Source organism: Anopheles funestus, chromosome 3RL (genome assembly GCF_943734845.2).
Source record: "Anopheles funestus chromosome 3RL, idAnoFuneDA-416_04, whole genome shotgun sequence".
Taxonomy (NCBI): domain Eukaryota; kingdom Metazoa; phylum Arthropoda; class Insecta; order Diptera; family Culicidae; genus Anopheles; species Anopheles funestus.
Genome location: NC_064599.1, coordinates 6,076,694 through 6,100,492, shown reverse-complemented (window position 1 = coordinate 6,100,492; position 23,799 = coordinate 6,076,694). Strand labels below are relative to the sequence as shown.

At 41.4% G+C, this 23,799-nt stretch overlaps 2 protein-coding genes and 1 non-coding gene across 7 annotated transcripts; 2 read left to right on the top strand and 1 right to left on the bottom strand.

Annotated features, from left to right (window-relative positions):
• The first annotated feature begins 16 nt into the window (after positions 1-16).
• Positions 17-4,615, top strand: LOC125770849 (peptidoglycan-recognition protein SB2-like). 4 transcript variants are annotated; one of them, XM_049440884.1, is made up of 4 exons: positions 17-215; positions 3,235-3,513; positions 3,586-3,924; positions 3,991-4,615. In XM_049440884.1, the coding sequence occupies exons 1-4, from the start codon at positions 203-205 to the stop codon at positions 4,197-4,199; spliced, it is 840 nt and encodes a 279-aa protein (XP_049296841.1). In that variant the 5' UTR covers positions 17-202; the 3' UTR covers positions 4,200-4,615. The 4 variants fall into 4 exon arrangements, with proteins under 4 accessions (XP_049296841.1, XP_049296840.1, XP_049296839.1 ...); XM_049440883.1 differs by lacking the exon at positions 17-215 and adding an exon at positions 883-1,731; XM_049440882.1 differs by lacking the exon at positions 17-215 and adding an exon at positions 1,830-2,101.
• LOC125770848 (clavesin-1) lies at positions 4,235-15,837 on the bottom strand. Of its 2 annotated transcripts, XM_049440880.1 has the most exons (4): positions 15,314-15,837; positions 5,643-6,107; positions 5,172-5,482; positions 4,235-5,098 (listed from the first exon to the last, which is right to left on the bottom strand). In XM_049440880.1, exons 2-4 carry the CDS (start codon positions 6,070-6,072, stop codon positions 4,826-4,828), a joined length of 1,014 nt encoding a protein of 337 aa, XP_049296837.1. In that variant the 5' UTR covers positions 6,073-6,107; positions 15,314-15,837; the 3' UTR covers positions 4,235-4,825. The 2 variants fall into 2 exon arrangements, with proteins under 2 accessions (XP_049296837.1, XP_049296836.1); XM_049440879.1 differs by lacking the exon at positions 15,314-15,837 and having other exon boundaries at positions 5,643-9,207.
• Positions 15,838-22,347: 6,510 nt separating this feature from the next.
• On the top strand, positions 22,348-22,419 carry Trnae-uuc (transfer RNA glutamic acid (anticodon UUC)). The gene has a single exon. It is a non-coding gene; the product is annotated as a tRNA-Glu (tRNA).
• Positions 22,420-23,799: the final 1,380 nt, after the last annotated feature.

Sequence of the window (23,799 nt, the reverse complement as noted above, 5' to 3'; positions counted from 1 at the left end):
ATGCACAATTGTGCTTTATTGACGAACGCTCAGTAAAGAATTGTGGTTACGAATCGCAGGCGCAGCATCAGGCGTCCGTTAAATGGTGGCAAAAGTTAGATAAACAAGATCTGTGTGATGTGCAGTTTTAGCAGTTGATGGATGAAGTTCCCATAAGTAGGTGGGATAAAAAAGAGCCATCAAAGCTTGAAGCTGCATTGGGATGTCTAGTTCTGGTAATTTGCTGTTTAAATGTTACAATAACCTGAAGTTTTCAAACGTAAGACAATCTACTGTTATAAGGGAAAAATCGTCAACAACAAAATCTACAATCGTTTAAGTAAAGGAGTTCACCAAATGTCTAGGAACAGGATCCTACTTTCGTCAGCTAGGCACACATTGCCTTGATGACCCACATAGTACAGTTTTGACCATGAATCATATTTATTGCGGTACACACCAAAATCCATTCAACCCCTCTAACTGAATCGCGAAGATCCGCCACGAAGAACGACATTATCAGTGTGAAGAAATGTGTACCCACGCGACATTGTCGGCTGTTTTTATGTTTTCTTTTTTTGTGTGTGTTTGTTTAGTTACCTGGTGTTCTTTCTCGTACTGGCTGCTGCTGTCGCTACTTATTTCACGATCGCACGAAGGTCCTGTACGTGCGTGCAATTGCGAGTACCACCAAGACCCATCTGCTACACGCGCGCCATGTACAGAGTATATGTGAGCTTATCTTATCAACGTTACGGGACAGAGAGCCGGAGCAGACAGGCTAAGGAAGAGGTGTCTGTCCGAATGCATCGTGATGCAGCCTCGAGTCTGTTTACCCCGGTGATCACGCCTGCGTTGATCCACAGGTAACGACGGTGTGTGCGTTCGTTCGTACCTGGGCGAATATTTGGTCCCGCAGCTTACTTGATCTTTCCATCAGTTTGTTACGGATTGTCATTCTGTGTGCAGCAGCAGCATCATGGTGCTTTGATCACGCCATCAGCAGTTCAGTTTCATCCATCCCCTTGCCATATCGCGTACTTCGGTGTCGCGAGTAAAAAGCCTTCGGTCTAAAAAGGTGTCCGGACACGAGTTCAAAAGTTCAAAGTGAAACTGTAATTAATAAAACCAAAGCTTTAATCACTAAGCCAAACAAATTCATGCTAGTGATAACCGATTCGTAAGTGAAAATAGCCCCCCTTGGGTGTCAAACGAACAAACAAAAAAAAACTTCTAGTGACTTACACGTGCCAATTATTGTCTATCACAAGAGACCGAAAAAAAATTGGGAAATCTTCGCGCGTGCAATCTAAGTGCTGCGGTGAAGCGTTACGGTAGCTACAGTTAAGCCTGGCTGGCGTATCCCGTTTGTTCCGACGGGTACCGACTTCCCGTAGTTGGCGTCTGAAGCACATTACAGCAAGATTATGTGCAAGGAGCGGCTGGTCTACTCAGATGATAATTTTGCACCGCTGGCGTAGGGAGCCAACGCGGGAACCTCCTTAGGAAGTGAACTCCAACTCCTACAACTCCAAGTGCCTCCGATTATCAGTTCGCTTCGTTTCGTCACCACGTGACGCCATCTTCCTGTGGGGCGGTGTAATTGAATGTAATTCATCCTTCAGACATTCGCGGGTCGTCGCGAATTTTCCCTTCGCTTATTTCTATGGGCTAGCTGTTGGCTGGGCCAGCGGAAGGCACCGATCGTTGCCACCGAGCATCGCAAAACCCGATCAACAATGTATCAAGCCGGTAAGTTTCGTCCAGTCGTTCCGGGAACCGTCGCACCGGAAGCAACGGTGCATGATCTCGCTGTTGACACAATGATAAAAGATCGTGCCCGTTTCGGAGGGAACAACAGAGCGGACACAGACTGCATCGATAAGATAACGGGCCTAAATACGTTTGGACGGGGTCGGTGTCCAACTCACGAACAAGGTTCTACAAGTTTCTGTAAATCTGCATCCTGGTGCAGTGCGGGAAGTTTTGAGAATTGTGTGGATACGAAAGTGATCTATGGTTAGTGAATCGAGGGCTGGAAACTAGAACATTTGGAAGACATTTCAGTGTACCATTTACTATGCGGATATGAGTCAAGTTGTTACCTACGTAGTGTGCTACGGTAAGAGGAGCAATAGTTCTGAAGTTGCTATGGAGAACTAATTACGGTGAGGTGCACTATTCGGACAATCGTTCGAGGGTTCGTTTACACAGCATTAGGGCGCATGCATCGGTCGGACAACAAGATAGGAGAGATGAGATGATATTTACCCTTTCTTCCAGACTTTTACTTACGTCAGTGTCACGTTATTGAAGAAGGATTACCTATTGTGGCCCGTATTCAAATGGTATCATTCATCAGGTTTTATCTGGCTAATATCAGAGTTCAGGAGCGGATGGTACGATGGTCCTTTCATAATACTCACACAAATATAAGGGAAACAGTATCTCCTAAATGCTCTCTACTGCATAGTCTCTTGCTTAGTTCAGTCTCCCAGTCTCCCAGATCTCCAAGATATACCAAGATTTCCTTTCGTAATTTACTAAAACTTGATAGCTTGTGACAAACTTTAGAACAAGAATTGTAAAGGGAAGGAAGGAACTTACATTGAAACATGATTTGTTATACATTTTTATCAACGTAAAACAAACTGATTTCCGTTGATATTTTTCATCTTGATGCTCTTCTGATTACTGAGAGGATGATTACAAACAACCAGTCAAAGGGCTTGTCAATACTAATTAAATACACTTTTAAGCTCGTTCGTTTACTAAAGATCAGCAGCTCGAGCGTAATTTTTATTGAAGACGGATCACTTTTGTGCAGTGTGGCACTGTGCCTCAAACTGATATCAAATATGAAACCTTGATTGTGCACACCCTTTTACACGCACACGTCATAACCGATCAAACAAACAAAGAAAATCCCACGGAGAACGATCGGGAAGTCGTTCCCGATTGCATTATCAATTTGCAGCACACGGCTTATCGAGTGGCGGGATCGATGTTTACAAGCAAATGATTGTTTGGCCTGCATTAAAGTCTGTCAGACCGGCAACTGCGTTCCTGCCGGCTTCGACAAGCGCAAAATGTTAATCGTACTGAACAGTCGGTTTTTTGCGAGCTTCATCGAGCGACGGTTGCAAACGCTGGTGGAGTCCTTCACCGACCAGGACTCCGATCCGACGCGCCTTCATTCCGAACTGTTGCTCGAACGTGCCGGTGCTAAGTGTTTCACCCTTATGCTCTCCACAGCGCGCACCGTTGCGGCGTCGAGCTCGAGCCGGTTGCATTCACCCGTCGCCTGGAACCGGAAGTCGGCGCAGGAGTACTACGATCTTGAGGCGGGCGAAACCGAACGGACGCCGCTACTGTACGCGAGGGATAATTCGCGCGAAGCATTGCGCTATCGGGCGAAGCTGCGCGCAGATGATCCGAACCGGGTGCATCCGGTGGCGTTAGGTCTTATGGTGGCGTTGCTGATATTCCTGCTGCTTGGTGTCGTGATCGGCGTGTATCTGCTGCTACTAACGAGTGAGTGCATTGGTGATCGTGTGAGTGTAGTTCTGTGTTCATGCATTTGGCTATTTCTCCTTCCCTTTACAGTCCAACGTCCGTGGCCCGTTTCGCATCCATTCTTTCTCGTCGAACGACCCGCCTGGTGGCAATATCCGGTAGCACTAGAAGCGGCAACTCTTGACAAACAGGCCATTACGGATGTGGTTGTGGTGCACACGGACTCGGAAAGTTGCTACGATCAGGAGAAGTGTGTGCGCTTTCTGCAAAACACCGAGCAAAGCTGTTGGTCGGTTAGACGAGAGCACATTCCGTACAACTTTCTCATAGGAGGTGACGGTGTAACGTACGAAGCACGTGGCTGGAAGAGTCAGCACGGGTTTGAGGATCTTCCCGGACAGAACACGACTCTGGTGGTGGGCATGATCGGTACGCGTAAGCACTGTAGAACCCTTCAAGGACGCTTTTTAGTAATAATTCCCTTTTTCTGTACAGGTAACTTCACCGATCGCCAACCGACGGCAATACAGTACGCTGAGTTGAAGGCATTCCTTACGGAGTCAATTCGTCGCTTAAGTCTATCGTCACAGTACCGATTGCATGGTGCCATTAATACTACCCGTGCCGCGAATGACGGTGCCGCCCTGTACAACCAGCTCCAGCGATGGCCCCACTGGAAGGGATACGTTAACCAGCAGATGTGATCTTCGGATCCTCCAAATCTTCTTCCGCTCGGGAATGTTGTTCCTGTGGGACATTTTATTGGCAAAACTGCAGCATTTTCTTAGCTTGTACAAGATTTCCGACGATCAACCTTTCCTTTCGCGTATACCTACTAATATCTATCGTCTAGCCTGTAGGGTTGGGTGTTGTGATTGTAGTTCTAAAGCATTAACGCAGTAGATAATTGTGTCTTATGCTAGCAGCACTGTTCAGGTGCTTTAGTTTCGGACGGGAAGCGCATTCGAACTCACACTTGAAAATTAACGCAATATTTGAAAGGAAATGAAACAAAACAAAAAAAAAACAGTGAAAATAGTATACAAACCAACGAAACGAAAAACAAAACAAAAGGAAAATACAAAATCAGTAAAGCTACCATACACAACGTTATACTAAACCCTGTCAACTGTGAATCTTAATTACATGAATCATCAACCTAAATGTTACGTAGTAAAGTGGATCGCTTCGGTCTGGGATCTACGATGTCACTTTCGTAAGAAAGGTAAATTGTTATCACACACATATGTATACATTCGCAAACTATACACTAACAAATCTCTCTCGTTTTTTGTTTTCAGCATTCTTGCTTTTCTTCCGTTTTTGGTCGCTAATCCACTTCCAGCTTGCGGAAGCTACCGGTGATCGTTTCCATGCCAAGCGAATTGCTGTTGTTGTTGTTCCGATCGGTACCGTTCCGCGAGACGATACCCCGATCACTGAGGATGCGCATGTTGGAAGTGGAAAGGACAAGGTTTCGCTTTGCCGCTAGTTCCATCTTCCACAGCTCAATCATCTCCGCCATCGGCATCGTACCGCCCAACTCTTTCGGTAGGCAGGCCGGGTCTACCTTACGGCAGAGATCCGGCACAGTGACGTGGACCTGGAAACGGTGCATACAATCAGACAGCAAACATTAGCCAACGGGCGGCGTGTTAGTCACTCGGCCTAGTTACCTGTAGTCGTTCCTTCATCTTTTTGCTAACCATCGCCTTGCCCGCCTCAATAATGTACTTCACGGTGGACGGGACGTTTACCAGATGGACTTCCTTGTTTCGCATCGGGACCGACTGTTCGCCCCACTTCATGATGCGCAGAAAGTCGGTCGGATTCCAGCAGGCGATGTGTGCCGTCGAGATACCCTTGAAGTCACCGATGTGCACAAGTCCGCAGATTTGATTCTCGGGATCCTCCATCAGCGTTTCGTAGGTGATGAAGTGCAATCGTGCCATGTCGGAGCTGTTGTGTTCTGCCGGATTGAGGTGATCTAGAGGGGTAGATCGTGGAACAATTTGGGTTAACATCTTTTTAGACCCTAGAAATCGTCCTCCAGTCTCGAGGTCTTGGATTAAAAGTCATCTGAACAATTTATACCGTCAGCATGATCTAGAACATTAAGCGTTACTAGCGAAGAAGGCGCTACTTACTGGCAAATCCAACAATAATTCTGCGTCCGTGCTTGTCTCGAATGGGCGACGGGAAGATGTAACCACTGTTCAGCAGCTTCAGCACACTGGGGGACATGAAGTCGAGCGTGTGGATCAGATGGGTAAACACTTTACGAAAGTTCAGATATTTCAGTATCATCTGTTGTGCCATCGGAACGCTAAACTTTTTCGTGCGCAAAAACCGCAACAGGAACAGATCGTCTGTCCGCACGTTCTCCACATCACCGTTCTTGTGCAACCATTCGCGCAGTTGCTCGAGCGACTGTTCCCGGATCGTTTTATCTTCGCGCAGTTCCTTGCGGGCGATCTTCATGACCGCATCCGTAACTCCGGTGTCCTGGAAGAAATCACCCTTCAGCTTTTCGCTGCTAGTCCAGGGGAAGTTCAGTATCACGCGTGTGGTTGTCATCGTGTGGCTTTGGTAAATACGCGTAGAACGAAGATCTAGGGCGAGGTAAAAGAACAAACACTGTTGGGTGAATATCATGAATACATTAATATGCGGAAGAGTAATAACGAATGACTTAGGGTTTAGGAAGGGATGGATAGAATGTTTAAGCTACCAGGACACACTTTGGATCTTCAAAGTTCTCGTTTTACGGCGCATATTTGCTGTCCACTACACCGAAACCACAACCCATCAACTGATCATTAGCATATTAATCCGACGAATAATTACATCGACATGTTGTAGTTCTAGTGCTCGTTATGTACCACAGACAGACGACACATAGACTGAACCATCGTTGTCATCAGATAATGACCTAATCTGTTCTAAGGTCAATCAGATTTCCAAGGGTCAAATATCGACAAGAAAAAGTTGCTGAAACATGGGAAGCAAACTGGCGACACAGCTGACGACAGTTAATGCAAATGACTCCAACCGCAAGAACTGGAAATAATGCTCCTCGCTTGGTTTGTTCATCCCCTTGAAGCAACCAAGCGAGAAGGAGAAAGATGAAGGGAGCTTGATGGATGACTATCGAAACGGGCACACCTCAACCATAGCCGCACGATCTGATCTTTACCATCACGAGACGGGAACGTCGTTCATTTGCATAGCACTTTTTAATCGTCAGCGAATAATTGATTTGACTTTCGGTGAGATTGTTTGCGCACTTGGGACTCCCCCGGATACCGGATTCTGGACGATCACACGGTGGGATTAGATCCGACAGTAGCAGGAGAAGGGCAGTTGCAAAGAATGAAAGATAGGTAAGAACAAAAGCGAAGCGTATGGCGGAACGGAACCTAATTGACATCGAAATAAAAACCCGGAAAAATGAAGCCGCGAACCTGCCGGGAAGATTTACATACCCATGTGATGTGTGTTGAGAGATGAGTTCGTTCTTGAAGATTGATGCGCCTCTTCTTACAGAGAGGTAATTTGTCAGCTTTTTCGTAAATAAAACCCATAATTGCGAAGGAATGGCAATATGAATGGAGTGGATTGTTTTCAGAATAAAATTGCTCAAGTAACGATGACAAATGACGCTATATTAAAAGGTGGTTTCTACTGCGTAGCAGATGTAGAATGATGGATAAGAATAAATGATCACCTGCGTCATGAATCGGTTTTATAGTTGATCATGAGAGCGTCTCCATTAGGAGTTATTAGGTTTGCAATTGAACCTAACATTTATAAACGTTTTCTTCTTTTAATTTCACTTCCTGAATTAATCGCACATGTCTGTTCTATAATGACTTAATAGATTTTTTCTTTACCCAATATTCCGATTATCTAATAGTCAAATGACACCTGAAATACAGTGTCGGATCTAACGGTAGGCGGCCGCCAATGGCCTCGCCGGTCAGACGGGCCTCAAAGAACGGAATTCTTGGTAGCAGAAGAAAACCTCAAAATCCCAACAAGAAGCTATACCGTGCATCCTCTTGCTATGCACCGAACGAAGGAATTTCATTTGGAACTGCGCAGTAAAGTGTTAAATTTTTGTGACGTACTAAATTTAGTCGTTAGTCTGTAGATGTTGTTTGTTACGTCTAACATTGGACACGACATTCACATCGCGTTTCCATTCGGCTCACTGATTGGGACCTAAACTTACTTACCAACAAAGCATTACAGCGATTTTTACTGCATGAATAATAGGACACTATATAAGGTTCGATAAGTTTCAGCTTAGCTCCGGTGACCTCGGTGTCCCATTAGTGGAAATTCAGTCTGAAAGAAGCCATCCACGCCGGTGAGAGGCAACGTCCGGAAAAAACGGCATCAAATGTAACCGTTTTTTCGTCTTTCCGAAAGTGAAACAACATTAGCGACTCTTTCGTTTCTCGCCGTCTGTATGTTCACCTCATTTGATAAGCAGCAGGGATCGTTTAAGCTCCCGTCCGGATTTAGATGACCGTGCCATCGTGTTGGATCGAGGATGGAGTTAATGGAATTCCACAGTTACAGATAATTAAAAGAAGACAAACAAAACAGAAAAATCGGTTTGCACTCTTCGACTCCGATTAGCAATGCCGGAACGTTTACGTGTCTACCTGGTAAAGCTTTTATGGTAAGACATGGGCTGGTGAAATCGTAAGTATTACTTCTCAACAGTCTGGAAATCTTCGCGGGAATCTTCACGCTTATTCGAAATAACTCACAATACTTTATTGAGGTTTTGGGTTCCCAAAAACGCTCACCCAAAGTCGGATCGAATGTCAAGGTTTAAAGGTCCGAAAACTCTTCAACTCTCAAATTGTTCACAAAGGAAAAGAGGCGTTTTGTTCTCACCATTCCATCAAACGCATCTTCAAAATGGCATTCTTCATCACCGTATGTCACACTTGTCGTTGGCGTGGCATATGGTTAACAACCGAAAAAAACACACACAATCCCAAGTTCCCATTTCTCAACCACGCGTACCGAAATGGCAACACACGTGGTACGAGCATTCGATGGTAACAGTAATTTTAAATTTGACTTTTGACTTCTCTTTCTACAGCGGAGCCAATCCTTTCTACAACTCCATTCTGGCAATGGGATGTGATAACCCGCACACCAACTCCTTTTTCGTTGCCCAAAACAAAATGAAACTGTTATTGAGCAAGCGATCAGGTGGGAGGCGCAAAAAAAAACGGTTCAACTTAGAAAATTAACCTTGTTTGATTGTAAGCATGAATGGTGGTTGGCTGGTTTCGTTTCATGTATAAAGCCAACCTCACTGTAACGAATTATTCGCTTAACCGCACTCAGTTTTTGGATGGCTTAATAGTTAACAACAACGCGAAAAAAAAACGCACGATCGCGACGTCGCTACGACTTTAAATTGATTCTCGGTTTGGCTCGGTTCACGTTTAATGAGCACAGCCTCTGCGTACCGGTGCACGAGCCAGGATGACACAGTTTCGTCACTTTTTTAACGCATAATGGATGAAATGAACTTAACATACTTACCGGGTTTTAGCACGGTACAGCGCAGGATAATCCAAGTGCTGCAGAAGATGTGCTTCTGAGTGGGCCAAAGCCAAATGCTTACAAAAAGTGCCAGAAGCGTACCGTTTTGGAGCTTACACGGCAGGAGAGCACTACACACGCGTGCGTCACTTTAATCCAACCCCCATGCGAGATGCTGTTTTTGCTGTGTCTCGCTCCGCACCAATTGCAGCGAGATGCGTATCGTCGCTTTGCAGTCGTCGCACGTGTTTTTATGTGCGTATGGGTCTTTAACAGCACCCCACACACGAGGTGTGTAAAAAGGTTCGTTACATAATAATTACCCCACGGGTCACAGACGGCCAAAAGACTGCAAGCCAAACCCGGTGAAATGTAGGGCCTGGTGCGGTTAATCTTGCCAGCGGCCGACCGCACCGAAGTTAAAGTTGGGAAGATAAAAATGTGGCGAAAGTGTTTCAATGCCATCCCGGGAGGGATTTTGCTGGGCTGCTTATCCTCGGCTTTGGAATGGAAATGGTATTAAACTGACCTACGAATCACGTCCATTGCTTGTGCTACTTTCGGTAAATGAGTACCGAAGAACTATGAATCATAATGAAAGGACCGGGCCTATTCTGCAATATGAGCAATACTTAAGTCATAGAAAGCTTATTAAGCCAGAGCTGTACGGCTTGTATAGACTTACAATTAATAGCCTACCATCAAACGAAGGATTGCTTTGCTAAAATTATGAACAAGATTTATCATTCCGCATTTATGACTGTCGCTTTATTGTAATCTGCCTTTTATACGATAAATCATACTTTTTTTAAAATAACACTTTTGTAAAGGAAAAATAAGGAAAAATTTAAAAAAAAAACATTTTAGTATTGATTATCGAATGTGTTAAAATAATCAAATAATGAAAGATGCCAATTCGCTTCGCTTCAAAACAAAAACATAAGAGGTAAAAGTGATTAACGATCGTTCACCAAACAGTTGCACATGGAGTTGTTGCATTTCACATTATCCGCGCATAACTCTCATCGGCCGGGTTATACACAAACACACACCTTTTCGCTTCATTAATCATATTCTGCAATCATTCAGCCCCGTCCATCCGTCCATATCGCATTAATACGGAGCGCGTGTGTTGATTAGCGTGTTGTGCCTGGTTATTTGAGGTAATGGTGGGCCTTAGCGTAGTCGATTGATTCGATAAATGATGGCTATTGTGGTAAAGATTGTTCCCAGCTGGAACGGCGATCAGCATGTGGAGCAATGTGTCCGATTTTTTTGGGGGGAGATTAGATGGATAGGGTGATCAAATTAGGGTAGAAAAGGGACCACGGATTTGTGTATCATAAACACCACATATTACGGACATGATGACTATGCGAGAAATGGATACGTTCGCATTGAAAGGACTTTGAGCCGCAGTAGTGATTCGGCATCCGGTGGTTGTTGTTACTAATTGGTAGATTGATGTCATTAAGAGTTGTTTCTTGTGTCTGAGCAAATAGCGTTTGGGAGGCCTTTCTTTTCATTATGATCGTATAAGAAAAGTGTTTGATTGCCTTGTCTGTTGACTGGCTATCTATTATCAGACTTAAATAAAGGCAAAATAGTCGAGATTTGGACCTAGAATCAATGTGCTGCCGAACCATGCATTATCAAGTCTTTCTGATCAGACGAAATACAAGGTGTTAGAATATGATGGAGGAAATGCGTCCTATAATGCTGATTCTACTTTAATTAAATCGTATTTCCCAATAAATTTTATTTCTGACTATTCTCTGGATTTACTAAAACCAAGTTTTACGTTTAATCACTTAAATCAGAGTTAAAGCGACACTGTTTGAAATTCGATTAACAATCCATGTAGATATAGCAATAAAACTAACTGATATTGGGAAATACATAGTACCGAACATCCTTCAAAATAAAATGTGTAAAAACCCTTGACTTTTTCGACATTAGATTGCATCTCGGCCCTTTTAGCAGTCACTCGTCAAAACGCCTAGCGAATGCCTCTCATATGAATGATCATGTGTGGTATATCGTCTTCTTTTGCTCCCTTACCAGTCCCTTGAACGTCCATCGAACTGGTTCATCAAAAGACCAGAGTAGCTTCCTATCAATATTCAAGGTTACCATTTCATCATCCATCGGAGTGGGTTTCGAAGTTTTAATAACCATGTTAATCCGATGAACGAATACACCAACAAGACTGGTTTAACCCAAAAGGGCCTGCTTTCTTTGGTGTGTCTTGGTGAACGTTTCGGTTTTGTTTGGGTTGATAAAGATAAACCCTACACACGCTTCTGGTGGTTACAGCAAAAAAAAAGTTGGACTTTGGAATGAGTCCAAGTTGATATCAGGCCGTTGGGAACCATTACGAGATGCAACACACTTGTCAAAAGCATGTTAGTTTAGCTTCAGTTAAGCAAAAAAGCTTAAAATATGTCAAAAAAAACTTATTAAAGCAGCATAAAAGCATAAATTAAAGTAAAATAACCAATTTGTTGTTCTGTCACATTCCATAAGCGAATAATCAAAGGTTATCGCACGATTTATTTGAGGTTTTGTTCTGAAACTGGTTTAATAGCATGTTGTTTCGACTAGACATTTAACATTATAATAAGTAGGTATGCCTTGGAACCATTATGAACCCTTGCTGCGATCTAGTCAAGAATGTTTCCAAAAGTTGGGTTCGCTTAGGTTCGTCTAGATTCCCGACGATGATTGTTAGCGAGATCATTATATCTTACAGCAAGAGGAAAAACAAATTCCAGAAAAGAAAACATTAAAATATAATATTTTTCCATAGCAAATGAGACATATTACATATGTATGAGTTGGACTGCTGCTCCTCGATTTCCCTTTTCTTTTATGTTCAAAAGTTCGAAAACTGCTCAAATTTGCGATCGCGATAAAGCAGAAAATTATGCCCTCTCAACTTCCACCGATGGGGAGTTATGCCTTTTTTTCTCTATAGGATGCCAACCACTTACATACCACCTTTAACCAGACACAACATTAGCATTTGGCAACATTGACTTTGAAAACGAGAGTCGATATGCCATGATGACCGTTTGTCGATGGCAAAATGATGTGTTTTCTCCCCATGCCGAAAAATACAGCCCACAAAAGAAAAGGAACGAGCGTGCGAACCCAGGTAGGAAGGCGAATTAAAATATGCAACCTGGCTAAGTTTGAACTAGACATTGACTAAAGTTTTGTTTTTGTGCGTCGCTCCGATCCTGTCGAAAGATTTGTGCAAAGTTGCTTAGTTCTTAATTCTTTGCTTTTAGGCGTTTATTCTAATGTATTGCGAGTGGTAGCATTTGATTTTCATTTTCCTTTCGTTTTCGATGTATTTATTATTCCTTTTTTTATTCAAAATTGATTTAATTAGAATTTTTTTATTTACTATTCATCTTTAGACGTATGCTTGTTTACATATTGGAGACATTATAGTAGCAATAAGAATGATATTCAAGATATTTAACATTTGTTTCGATAAAAGATAAAGTTGAAAATAGCACAAAAAGAAGGTTTTGCCTGAAAAGCATTTAAATACAAAACTCCATATCGAACAGCATCGCCTACACCGAATGACAACTGAAACTTTACGGCAGTATAATCATGTCTAAAGTTGTTCCGGAAGAGTTGAGAGTTTTATAAATGATTTTCCATAAATCAACATATTCAAGGTTCCGTTGAATATCCTCAAAAATGTCAAATTCCACTAATGTCATCGTTAAGACAACGTTGTTTTCCATTTCACAACAAAAAGTTCATCGCAATTAATTAACTCACTCGATTAGGAAAAACCAAACTGCAGAGAAATGCAGCAACCGTGTGCAGCAACATCCTTTAAACCCCAAATCGAGACCAATTAATCTGTTCGCCTCGAGTGGATAACAAAACAAATTTTGCTCCACATCCATCCTGCCCTCCAATGCGCTAGACAGATGTGCAGTGCGTGTGACACAAGACTGTTGCATGCGCTGGAATGCATTTCGTTTGATGCAATCATGATGCACGAAATAAACAACACACATTTCACCATCAAACGGGTCGCATCTTTTACGCATCGTCTCTATCGATTGACGCAAAACGGGTGTTGATCAGCAAAAAGCGCATAAGGTGATCGGCCGAACTTCATCTTTTCCTGTGCCTCGTTTCGGTTGGGTGACCGGTTTTGTTCTTTTCGATTTGGATTTCCCCTGCAGACGTTTTTGGGGTGTTGATGGAACAGCATTTCCTACCTTTGTTCCGTTATCGTCGTGGGTTGGATCGTAAATTAAAACTAAACAAACTCGTTCCACTTGATTCGTTCGTAGTTTTACTTGGTGTCAATGGACGATGGTCAATGGAAGAACCGTTTTTGGTGGCTATTTGGATTAATCTTCGAAATGCATACCAAAAAAAATTTAGTTTGTCCATGACTAGGGTGAGAGTTCGGTCTAAAAATATCAAAACAAATATTGATATTCTTTTATTCGCTGTACGACAAGCTCTTGCACTGTTCGATCTGTTTTATGCTACCTTTTTCTTGTAGTGTTTTCAATCCTTTCAAACACGCAATAGTTAATGAGCAGTGGAAAAGAAGAGAGAGAGAGAGAAGCTACTAACAATAGTTTTAATTTACATTTGTCTTTTACATCATTCAATTGTATCACTCATTTCCAGTTGCTTTGCTAACAACTATAAATGATCTGTCTCGTGATGTGATGACAAACCATTTATCACTGAAATGCCAGCTTGCTTGCTTGCGTCTAATTCACAATCGGTAACCATTCGGTAAATTGCACATTCCACCTTGCCATCTCACCCTCCTTCCCCATTCTTCCCTTCCATCCAGCATATAAAATGCACTTTTAACCGTTGCATTGCGGTTAGAAGAGAGAAAAAAAGATCTGTTTGATCAGTACAACTTTTGCATTGAAGTTGCACCGGCAAAGCACAAGTTGCACAAGGAACAATCTGTGTTCGAGTCGCACTAGTCACAACAGTATTCACATTTTAATGCTGAATCTTGCACAGCCACACACGAACGGATGTCAGGCGGCGTTTATTTGTTAGGAATACGATTTCCGCATCGCACCGCGTCTAAGCAGTTTGTATATTTTATTCTACCACCTGAAGGCTATCGCACGATTATACGGAATGGATCGGACGGTGAGAAGCTGTGCCGCGGTTTGGGAGGTGGTTGAGGTAGGGTGGTAAGAAAAAAAACGTCAACCGCCATCGGTTCTATGTTGGTGTACGATGGATCAGGAAGTTGTTGAACCTTTCTAATGGATGGTTGGTGCGGGAAGGTGCGAAAAGCCGAATGGAACTAGGTTTAAATTGAAGTAAATGCTACTGCCAACAAACGTTCCATCGTTACTGATTACAGATCCCGACGGGTTGGACGCGATTGAGTTTTACGACGAGGAATACGACCTTGTTTATATGTATAGAACGCAAATAGAACAACTAACCGAAACGAGTATGTGGTTTTGTCTTTCGGCAGTGTGAGAATTCCGTTTCCGAAACAGGGAAGATTAAATTGTGTATGAAAGTATGTTCATTACCCTACACGAAAGCGATTTGGTTTGAAATGGCGCCCCCGAAAACATGTTTCCCCATACGCACATACACCACATCGAGAGAAGGCAGCTCAATTAATGCACGCACCTCCGACTATCGATTGCCTAACGCTATGCCGTGGGACGGGGGAATTATTCATAAGCCCTTAACCCAACCTGCCGTACCACAAGCCGTAATACACCTTCTGGTAAACGATCCGCTTTCAGCTCAGATTGCATCGATCGCAGCAGACGGTTGTGAACAAAACACGAGCGCGGAAAGTTTAGCCTTCGGAATGGGAAAAGCTTTGCACGTTTTCACTGTGCCTTCTATCGGACCCGCAGCATCGCAGTAGGTCGGTCGGTGTTTCGATACTCGAATGCGCTACTTCGAATCCGTTCCCCGATCGAGCTGGATTGTGGTGTGGAAATTCCTACAATTGCCGCTGAACCCGACAAACATTACATCACCACTAGGCACATTCGTTGGTAAAAAGGAACAAAATATCCACACTGACTATAATTAGAAAGATTTGTTGATTGTCACCCAAACAAAAAACACGCCCCGAGAGGGTTCGTCGCTTGCTGTATCCATAGAACTTGCTTCATCGGAAGCATTGAAGTCTTTTGTTTTAGAACGTCTTTTTTAAAGCATTTTTTTTGTTGATTTAAATATCTTTGCTTACCTTTGGTGTTAGTATGCCGGTGAACGGTTTTGAACGGTTCGATATTTTTTATGTAATATCATAAATATATCTGAATGGCAGAAAATGAGTCTACCTTATTATTGACACCATGAACTCGATGGAACTGATGTTATAACTGTCTCTATAATTTTTGTTTTACACAAATCTGCCTAGTGTTCTGGTTTTTCACAATTTCACCAATGCATCTCTAATTGCAACTTCGCTCTATTAGCTTTCGTTTGATCATACGGTCGAAAAGTCCAGAACCAAAAAGTCCCGCTCTCGCCCGATCGTTCTGTGGTCACACTACCGAAATTCACAACGACACCACACACCGTACTGAGAACGTTCGAGTAAAACCCGCGAGCAGACGCGCACACATCGGCTGAAGCTTCGAACTAGACTGAGCCATCCACTTGACGACGAGACTGTGCTATCGATCCAGACCCGGGCACGGGCTGCTTCACAACCGTTTCCCTGGGTTACTTGCGTGGGGTTTCAGCGCGTTTCGGTGGATTACTACAGTGTGCTGATGATGACAACAAGCTGTAGCTGTCAGTCCCCACCATGCACACCGAACAGAGAGAGCGGCTGTTTCTCAACCGCGATGCGATTCGAACGAAGAACATAGGAGAGCGAATGTACAAATGCTGACTGAAATCCAAGCTAGGAAGTGCGTTCTACTTCTGCAAACGAAACGAAACTTAGCCGCCGAAATTACAACAGGTACGATGGGCTGATGTTGATGATGAAAAAAATAAACGTGTCGGTTTCGGGGGCCGGACGGTTTATGTTGATATGTTGAGTTTTGGATGGTAAACTTACCTTGGTCAAAGTGTAACAACACGCAATTCAGCAAGGCGAAATCATACGCAAATGTTTATAAGAAACACATGATTTTTTACTGATGGAATGCGGTGTTAAATTTAAAAAAAATGAACATGACCGTGCAAATAGACCTGGAGCGATATTTCTCAGTGAGAGATCTCTCGTTGCGATGCGATGAAATGCGATGAAAAGTTCATATATAAAAACAGCATCTAAACGTCGTTGCCATAGAAACTCATAGAATTATATCATCACAGTAGCCAAAGAAATGTCTCGCCCATCGATTTTCCTTTGTTTGCTAAATTGAGCTACTTTGCGAAATATCTCACTGAGAAATATCGCTCCAGGTCTATTTGCACGGTGATTCTTTTCTTGTATAAAACATCTATTTTCACTCTAATTTTTTAAATTGAGGTGCCAATTAGCAAAAAATAATTATAGCTCTTATTGAAAACAAAAGTTTCTACTTTCGGATTAAGTGAAAATAGAAAAATTTAACAAAAAAGGAACTAAAAAACAGTTAAATAATTTCCTCATCCATTACAAACTTTTACCATCTAACATACCGATTGCAAAATCATTCTAAATAATTTCATAAGAAAATACTCAAACGGACCAATGGTGTTTTTCCATACAATTGACGCATGTTCGTCTCATGATGCGATGAGTCTGATTAATCGAACGATTGATAAATAAGGTTTAAGCTCGACCTACGGGTCAACACGTGTGCCCTATAAATGAACCACCATCATACAATAGGAATTGCTCAATTTAACCACCGTTCGATTCTGGCGTGCGATAGATGAGCACCCGTCCAGACCGAAAGGAATTTTCCCCGGGATAAACAAAAGCACCCTAACTAAACAACCCCTTTTTGGTGCAGATTAATTCACTACTGCCGAACCGATGAAGCAATTTGTCGGGTAGGTCCCGTGGAGAAAATAACCAGTTTCCAGTGGCACACGATGGTCACGACACTCGAGTAAGTGGCTTTACACTGACGGTGTTAGAGTTGTTTTCCTTCCTTTCCCTAATGCTCGGTCCCTAGCCCAGGTCCGACCCGAGGTCGGGTTTTCCGTCGGCCTGTATCGGGGAACGTCCACCGTGTGCCAGATTATTCTACGGATGTTTACCCGTACGGGTCCCGAGTGAACCGTCTGGTCAGCCAGTGAAAAGTTGCATAACGAACGAGTTTTCGTCGGTTACCCTCCCCGTTTTCCGTTTGCTTCAACGGCGTGGAACGGCCGCCACTTTTCTTATGTGCGATTGCACCCTTTTTCCCGCCAGATGCAGATGTTCTACGGTGGTAATGCAATCTACGGTTGCGATTGGAAAACGAAACACATATTTCGTTTGGCCTGCGTCTTACGCTTGCCCAACAGTGCTGAAGGAACTGCGGTCAGGTTGCAGCTTTTTGGGTGGGTGAATTTTAAATTGCATTTGCCTTTTGGAAAGGAAACGCATGTAAACGCAGGTGTAACGTTTTTTTTTCTTCCTTTCTTACCTTGCACACATCGTGCCTGTGATCGTTTCATTATCTATTTATCGCACATAAACGCATTACAAGTTCTAGAAAGCTAAACCACGCCACTAAGCACTAACCAAAGGCGGGGCGAAAAGAGAAACAACAGGTCGAGGTGATGAATTTGCAATCTCATTTAAATGACCGAAAATCATTGCCCGGAGGGAAGCACTCACCGATAGCACTATGTCCAATTGATTGTGGCTTATTGCCGACTGAAATTATGTCAGACGCTGTATGGGTTTGTCCGGCTAGGGGGCTTTCTTCATACGTTTATGCCACCGCGCCAGCATAAACAAGCGTACCAATGCCGCCTGGCAGGTATACATTTACCACACCACGATGGTGTGTGCCTAAATATGCCCAGTTTCAGCAACCCAAAAGCAAGCAATCAGTCGTCGGATAATTGAAATAAGGTAAAAGAGAAAGAAATAGAGAGAGAGAGAGAGCGAGGGGTTCGGTACGTGCGAATAGTAACTGTAGACGAGCGCTTTGTGTCCGATGCTGGTTTACCAATGTATGCTTATGGGCATGAGTTGGTGTAATAATTAGAACATCTTTTTGACCCACTGACGCACAAGGTAAACTGATCTCACCAGATCTTAATTGGCAAATCGAGTTCAAGTTAGTTGTTCCTTTTGTGTGCGAAGTAAAAAGATTTATTCCAAAAGATGTGACTAAATTCTAGAAGAGATTAGTCGATATGTAGTCCCAGGTTCGCTTAAGCGCTTATTCAGAGTAACATACGGAAATCTTTCCATTGGAAATAATCTAACCAAACGGGAAGCAAATTTGCACCCGTTAGAGTCGACAAAAGCTTCATCGATTTTTTCTTCTATCAATCAATCTTTCAAGCAGATTGATAATAGCAGCTGGTTGAAAGAAGCAACTGTTTGATTCTTTAAATAGTTTTGAGTTTTGGCAATAAAAACAATTTGATAAATTTGAAACTCTCCTAAGGATATAGCCTTAGGCTTTTTTGGGAAATCTAGCAAAATTTGTAAATTTAATATATTTTAGTGCGAATTTGTTGCAATAAGTTTCTTTTCACTCAAATAATGCTTTAAATTGAAAAAATATTAAAAAATATGAAAAAAATTTAAAAAATATTTTTTACTCGAAAATTTCATAAGGCTTACCCCTTACGATTTTTTTTGAGAAATTTTGCAAAAAAAATTAAATTGATTTATTTTAATGCCAATTGGTTGAACAAAGTTTCTTTTCACTCAAATAATGCTTTAAATTAAAAAAGAATAAAAAAATAAAAAAAATTTAAAAAAATCTTTAAATTTGCCATCTAGAAGGCTCATTTTTGCATCAAGTTTTGTCTATAACTCGGTCGGTATCCAACGGATCGCCAATCTTTAACCTGTGGTAGATAGATGGCACCAATGGCTACATTTTCTTCTTGGACGGCCATGCCCTGAGATACCTATGCCAGAAGTTATTCGAGGAACAAAGTTCCATACCCTGTTAGAGAAAATGTAAAATTTTCCCTATTTTTGCACCAAGTTTTGCTTATAACTCGGTCGGTAACCAACGGATCGCCAATCTTTAAGTTGTGGTCGATAGATGGCAACAATGGCTACATTTTCTTCTTGGACGGCCATGCCCTCAGATACCTGTGCCAGAAGTTATTCGAGGTACCAAGTTCCATACCCTGTTTGAGAAAATGTAAAATTTTCCTCATTTTTGCATCAAGTTTTGTCTATAACTCGGTCGGTATCCAACGGATCGCCAATCTTTAAGTTGTGGTCGATAGATGGCACCAATGGCTACATTTTCTTCTTGGACGGCCATGCCCTCAGATACCTGTGCCAGAAGTTATTCGAGGAACAAAGTTCCATACCCTGTTTGAGAAAACGTAAAATTTTCCTCATTTATGCATCAAGTTTTGTCTATAACTCGGTCGGTATCCAACGGATCGCCAATCTTTAAGTTGTGGTCGATAGATGGCACCAATGGCTACATTTTCTTCTTGGACGGCCATGCCCTCAGATACCTGTGTCAGAAGTTATTCGAGGAACAAAGTTCCATACCTTGTTTGAGAAAATGTAAAATTTTCCTCATTTTTGCATCAAGTTTTGTCTATAACTCGGTCGGTATCCAACGGATCGCCAATCTTTAAGTTGTGGTCGATAGATGGCATCAATGGCTACATTTTCTTCTTGGACGGCCATGCCCTCAGATGTCTGTGCCAGAAGTTATTCGAGGAACCAAGTTCAATACCCTGTTTGAGAAAATGTAAAATTTTCCTCATTTTTGCACCAAGTTTTGCCTATAACTCAGTCGGTATCCAACGGATCGCCAAACTTTAACCTGTGGTCGATAGATGGCAACAATGGCTACATTTTCTTCTTGGACGGCCATGCCCTCAGATGTCTGTTCCAGAAGTTATTGGAGGAACCAAGTTCCATACCCTGTTTGTGAAAATCTAATTTTTTCCTCATTTTTGCATCAAGTTTTGTCTATAACTCGGTCGGTATCCAACGGATCGCCAATCTTTAACTTGTGGTCGATAGATGGCACCAATGGCTACATTTTCTTCTTGGACGGCCATGCCCTCAGATACCTGTGCCAGAAGTTATTCGAGGAACAAAGTTCCATACCCTGTTTGAGAAAACGTAAAATTTTCCTCAATTTTTCCTCATTTATAAATTGATGTATTTTAATGCGAATTTGTTGCAATAAGTTTCTTTTCACTCAAATAATGCTTTAAATTGAAAGAATATTAAAAAATATGAAAAAAATTTAAAAAATATTTTTTACTCGAAAATTTCATAAGGCTTACCACTTACGATTTTTTTGAGAAATTTTGCAAAATAATTTAAATTGATTTATTTTAATGCCAATTGGTTCAAATAAGTTTCTTTTCACTCAAATAATGCTTTAAATTAAAAAAAAAAATAAAAAATAATAAAAAAATGTCAAAAATCTTTAAATTTGCCATCTTCTAAGGCTCATTTTTGCACCAACTTTTGCCTATAACTCGGTCGGTATCCAACGGATCGCCAATCTTTAACTTGTGGTCGATAGATGGCACCAATGGCTACATTTTCTTCTTGGACGGCCATGCCCTCAGATACCTGTGCCAGAAGTTATTCGAGGAACAAAGTTCCATACCCTGTTTGAGAAAATGTAAAATTTTCCTCATTTATGCATCAAGTTTTGTCTATAACTCGGTCGGTATCCAACGGATCGCCAATCTTTAAGTTGTGGTCGATAGATGGCAAAAATGGCTACATTTTCTTCTTGGACGGCCATGCCCTCAGATACCTGTGCCAGAAGTTATTCGAGGTACCAAGTTCCATACCCTGTTTGAGAAAACGTAAAATTTTCCTCAATTTTTCCTCATTTATAAATTGATGTATTTTAATGCGAATTTGTTGCAATAAGTTTCTTTTCACTCAAATAATGCTTTACATTGAAAAAACGTTAAAAAATAAGAAAAAAAATAAAAAAAAATTTTTTACTCGAAAATTTCATAAGGCTTACCCCTTACGATTTTTTTGAGAAATTTTGCAAAAAAATTTAAATTGATTTATTTTAATGCCAATTGGTTGAACAAAGTTTCTTTTCACTAAAATAATGCTTTAAATTAAAAAAAAGTAAAAAATAGTAAAAAAAAATAAAAAATCTTTAAATTTGTCATCTCCTAAGGCTCATTTTTGCAACAAGTTTTGTCTATAACTCGGTCGGTATCCAACGGATCGCCAATCTTTAACTTGTGGTCGATAGATGGCAAAAATGGCTACATTTTCTTTTTGGACGGCCATGTCCTCAGATACCTGTGCCAGAAGTTATTCGAGGAACAAAGTTCCATACCTTGTTTGAGAAAATGTAAAATTTTCCTCATTTTTGCATCAAGTTTTGTCTATAACTCGGTCGGTATCCAACGGATCGCCAATCTTTAACTTGTGGTCGATAGATGGCACCAATGGCTACATTTTCTTCTTGGACGGCCATGCCCTGAGATACCTATGCCAGAAGTTATTCGAGGAACAAAGTTCCATACCCTGTTTGAGAAAATGTAAAATTTTCCTCATTTTTGCATCAAGTTTTGTCTATAACTCGGTCGGTATCCAACGGATCGCCAATCTTTAACTTGTGGTCGATAGATGGCACCAATGGCTACATTTTCTTCTTGGACGGCCATGCCCTCAGATACCTGTGCCAGAAGTTATTCGAGGAACAAAGTTCCATACCCTGTTTGAGAAAACGTAAAATTTTCCTCAATTTTTCCTCATTTATAAATTGATGTATTTTAATGCGAATTTGTTGCAATAAGTTTCTTTTCACTCAAATAATGCTTTAAATTGAAAGAATATTAAAAAATATGAAAAAAATTTAAAAAATATTTTTTACTCGAAAATTTCATAAGGCTTACCCCTTACGATTTTTTTGAGAAATTTTGCAAAAAAATTTAAATTGATTTATTTTAATGTCAATTGGTTCAAATAAGTTTCTTTTCACTCAAATAATGCTTTAAACTAAAAAAAAAGAAAATAATAAAAAAATTTCAACTTCAACTTCAATTTTCATGAAATGTAGTGACGGGTAACGGATGTGCGGAATGCAAATTTGCTTCCCGTTTAGTTAGAGTCTTTCCAACGGAAAATTTTTCGTGTGTTACTCGGAATGAGCGCTTTAATCTGATTTGTGTTTGACCGATCAAAGTGCGTACTCCCATATGGTCTAGTGGCTAGGATATCTGGCTTTCACCCAGAAGGCCCGGGTTCGATTCCCGGTATGGGAAGAAAATAGTATTTTCCTTTTACAGCTCAGTTTTTCTAGCTTTCAAGAATTAGTTTGAACAATACCAACTTACAACAATTAACTAAAACTAATACGATGTAATAAATGTTATTGGCTGTATGAGTAATAAATGGCTCAAGCCTTCTGAGAATTTTTTTCACTTTTAAATAAGAAGTCATTCAAATTCTCTGGGGTGGAAGTCACATACCTTAATACAGATTAGTAAGTAGTAATTAAAAAAGTTCTATCAAGCTCCCGAACCCGAAAATAAAGACAAATAGTACTAAAAATAAAACTTTCCACACATCATGGAAAAACGACCGACAGTGCGCGTCTCGTAAAGGACAAACAATCAATCTAAATTCCACAGGAATAAATAAAACAAACAGCGATGGCAAAGTAAAACCATCAAAACAGCATTCAAACCGTAGCTAAAAGTTTCTTAATAACTTTGCAAAAATTATCTGCCCGAGCTTACGCGTTTAGCCGCGTTAGGTAGAGCCTCATGAATTATACAATGATATGGCTGATACTTCTAATGGACATGTCTGGTCCAGCGGTCGGTATATTTTGCTTCCGCGAATGCAAAACAACAGACCAGAAAACACGCCAAGAACTTAGACATTTTGGGCGAAATGAACTGTAACGTTGTGAAAGAAAAACAAATTGCCTTCGGCGCTTTGGGTCCATTTAGTTTCTGGTCCAAATTCTTCTAAATCTTCTTCACTGTTTGTAGCAAAAGATGGCTTACAAATGTGTTAGAAAATGTTAATCTCAATTTGATGACTAGTTCGAAACCACTAACCGATGGTCATATTGCTCAAGACTCTAATCACCTGGGGTCAAATGACGAGTAACACAATCCATAAGCCCGTTCCAATTCCGGTGGGACATTACAAACGCACCCATACCATGATGCGGCATAGGGATCTAAGCTGAAGGTAATGTTTGACACACGATTAGATCGCCGTGTACCTGCTGGTGCTGTTGCGATAGTGTTTGAAAAACTGTAGAAGTTATGATGTGATGCATTCCTTTCGCTTTCGTAGACGCATAAACTGTTGCGTGCGTCCGTCACCTGACGATCATCAACGCACGCGATCAACCAACGTCATCTAGCTGGCAAAGTGAGCATGGAAAAAGGCGATAGCAAACGATATGAACCATGACCAATGAAAGCAACACATTTGGGTTCCAAAAAATTAGCCATTGAGCTTTATAGCTGTTCCAATGTCTGCGCTCCGTACCACAATGGGTAAATTATAACGTGACACAGAAATTATTTGCTAACAAACAAGACAAGCAATTCATAAGCAATTAGTTTTGCGTTTGATTCAGCATTAATAAAGAAGAGAAAGAATTGAGATAAATTCTGCAAGAA

Excerpts from the sequence above, each read along its gene's own strand:
- LOC125770849 (XM_049440881.1), top strand. The coding sequence starts at position 3,069 with ATGTTAATCGTACTGAACAGTCGGTTTTTTGCGAGCTTCATCGAGCGA. Across the intron at positions 3,514-3,585 it reads GTATCTGCTGCTACTAACGA|TCCAACGTCCGTGGCCCGTT; the intron begins GTGAGTGCATTG and ends TTCCCTTTACAG. Across the intron at positions 3,925-3,990 it reads TCTGGTGGTGGGCATGATCG|GTAACTTCACCGATCGCCAA; the intron begins GTACGCGTAAGC and ends TTTTCTGTACAG.
- LOC125770848 (XM_049440879.1), bottom strand. The coding sequence starts at position 6,150 with ATGATATTCACCCAACAGTGTTTGTTCTTTTACCTCGCCCTAGATCTT. Across the intron at positions 5,483-5,642 it reads AATTATTGTTGGATTTGCCA|ATCACCTCAATCCGGCAGAA; the intron begins GTAAGTAGCGCC and ends CTACCCCTCTAG. Across the intron at positions 5,099-5,171 it reads AGATGAAGGAACGACTACAG|GTCCACGTCACTGTGCCGGA; the intron begins GTAACTAGGCCG and ends CACCGTTTCCAG.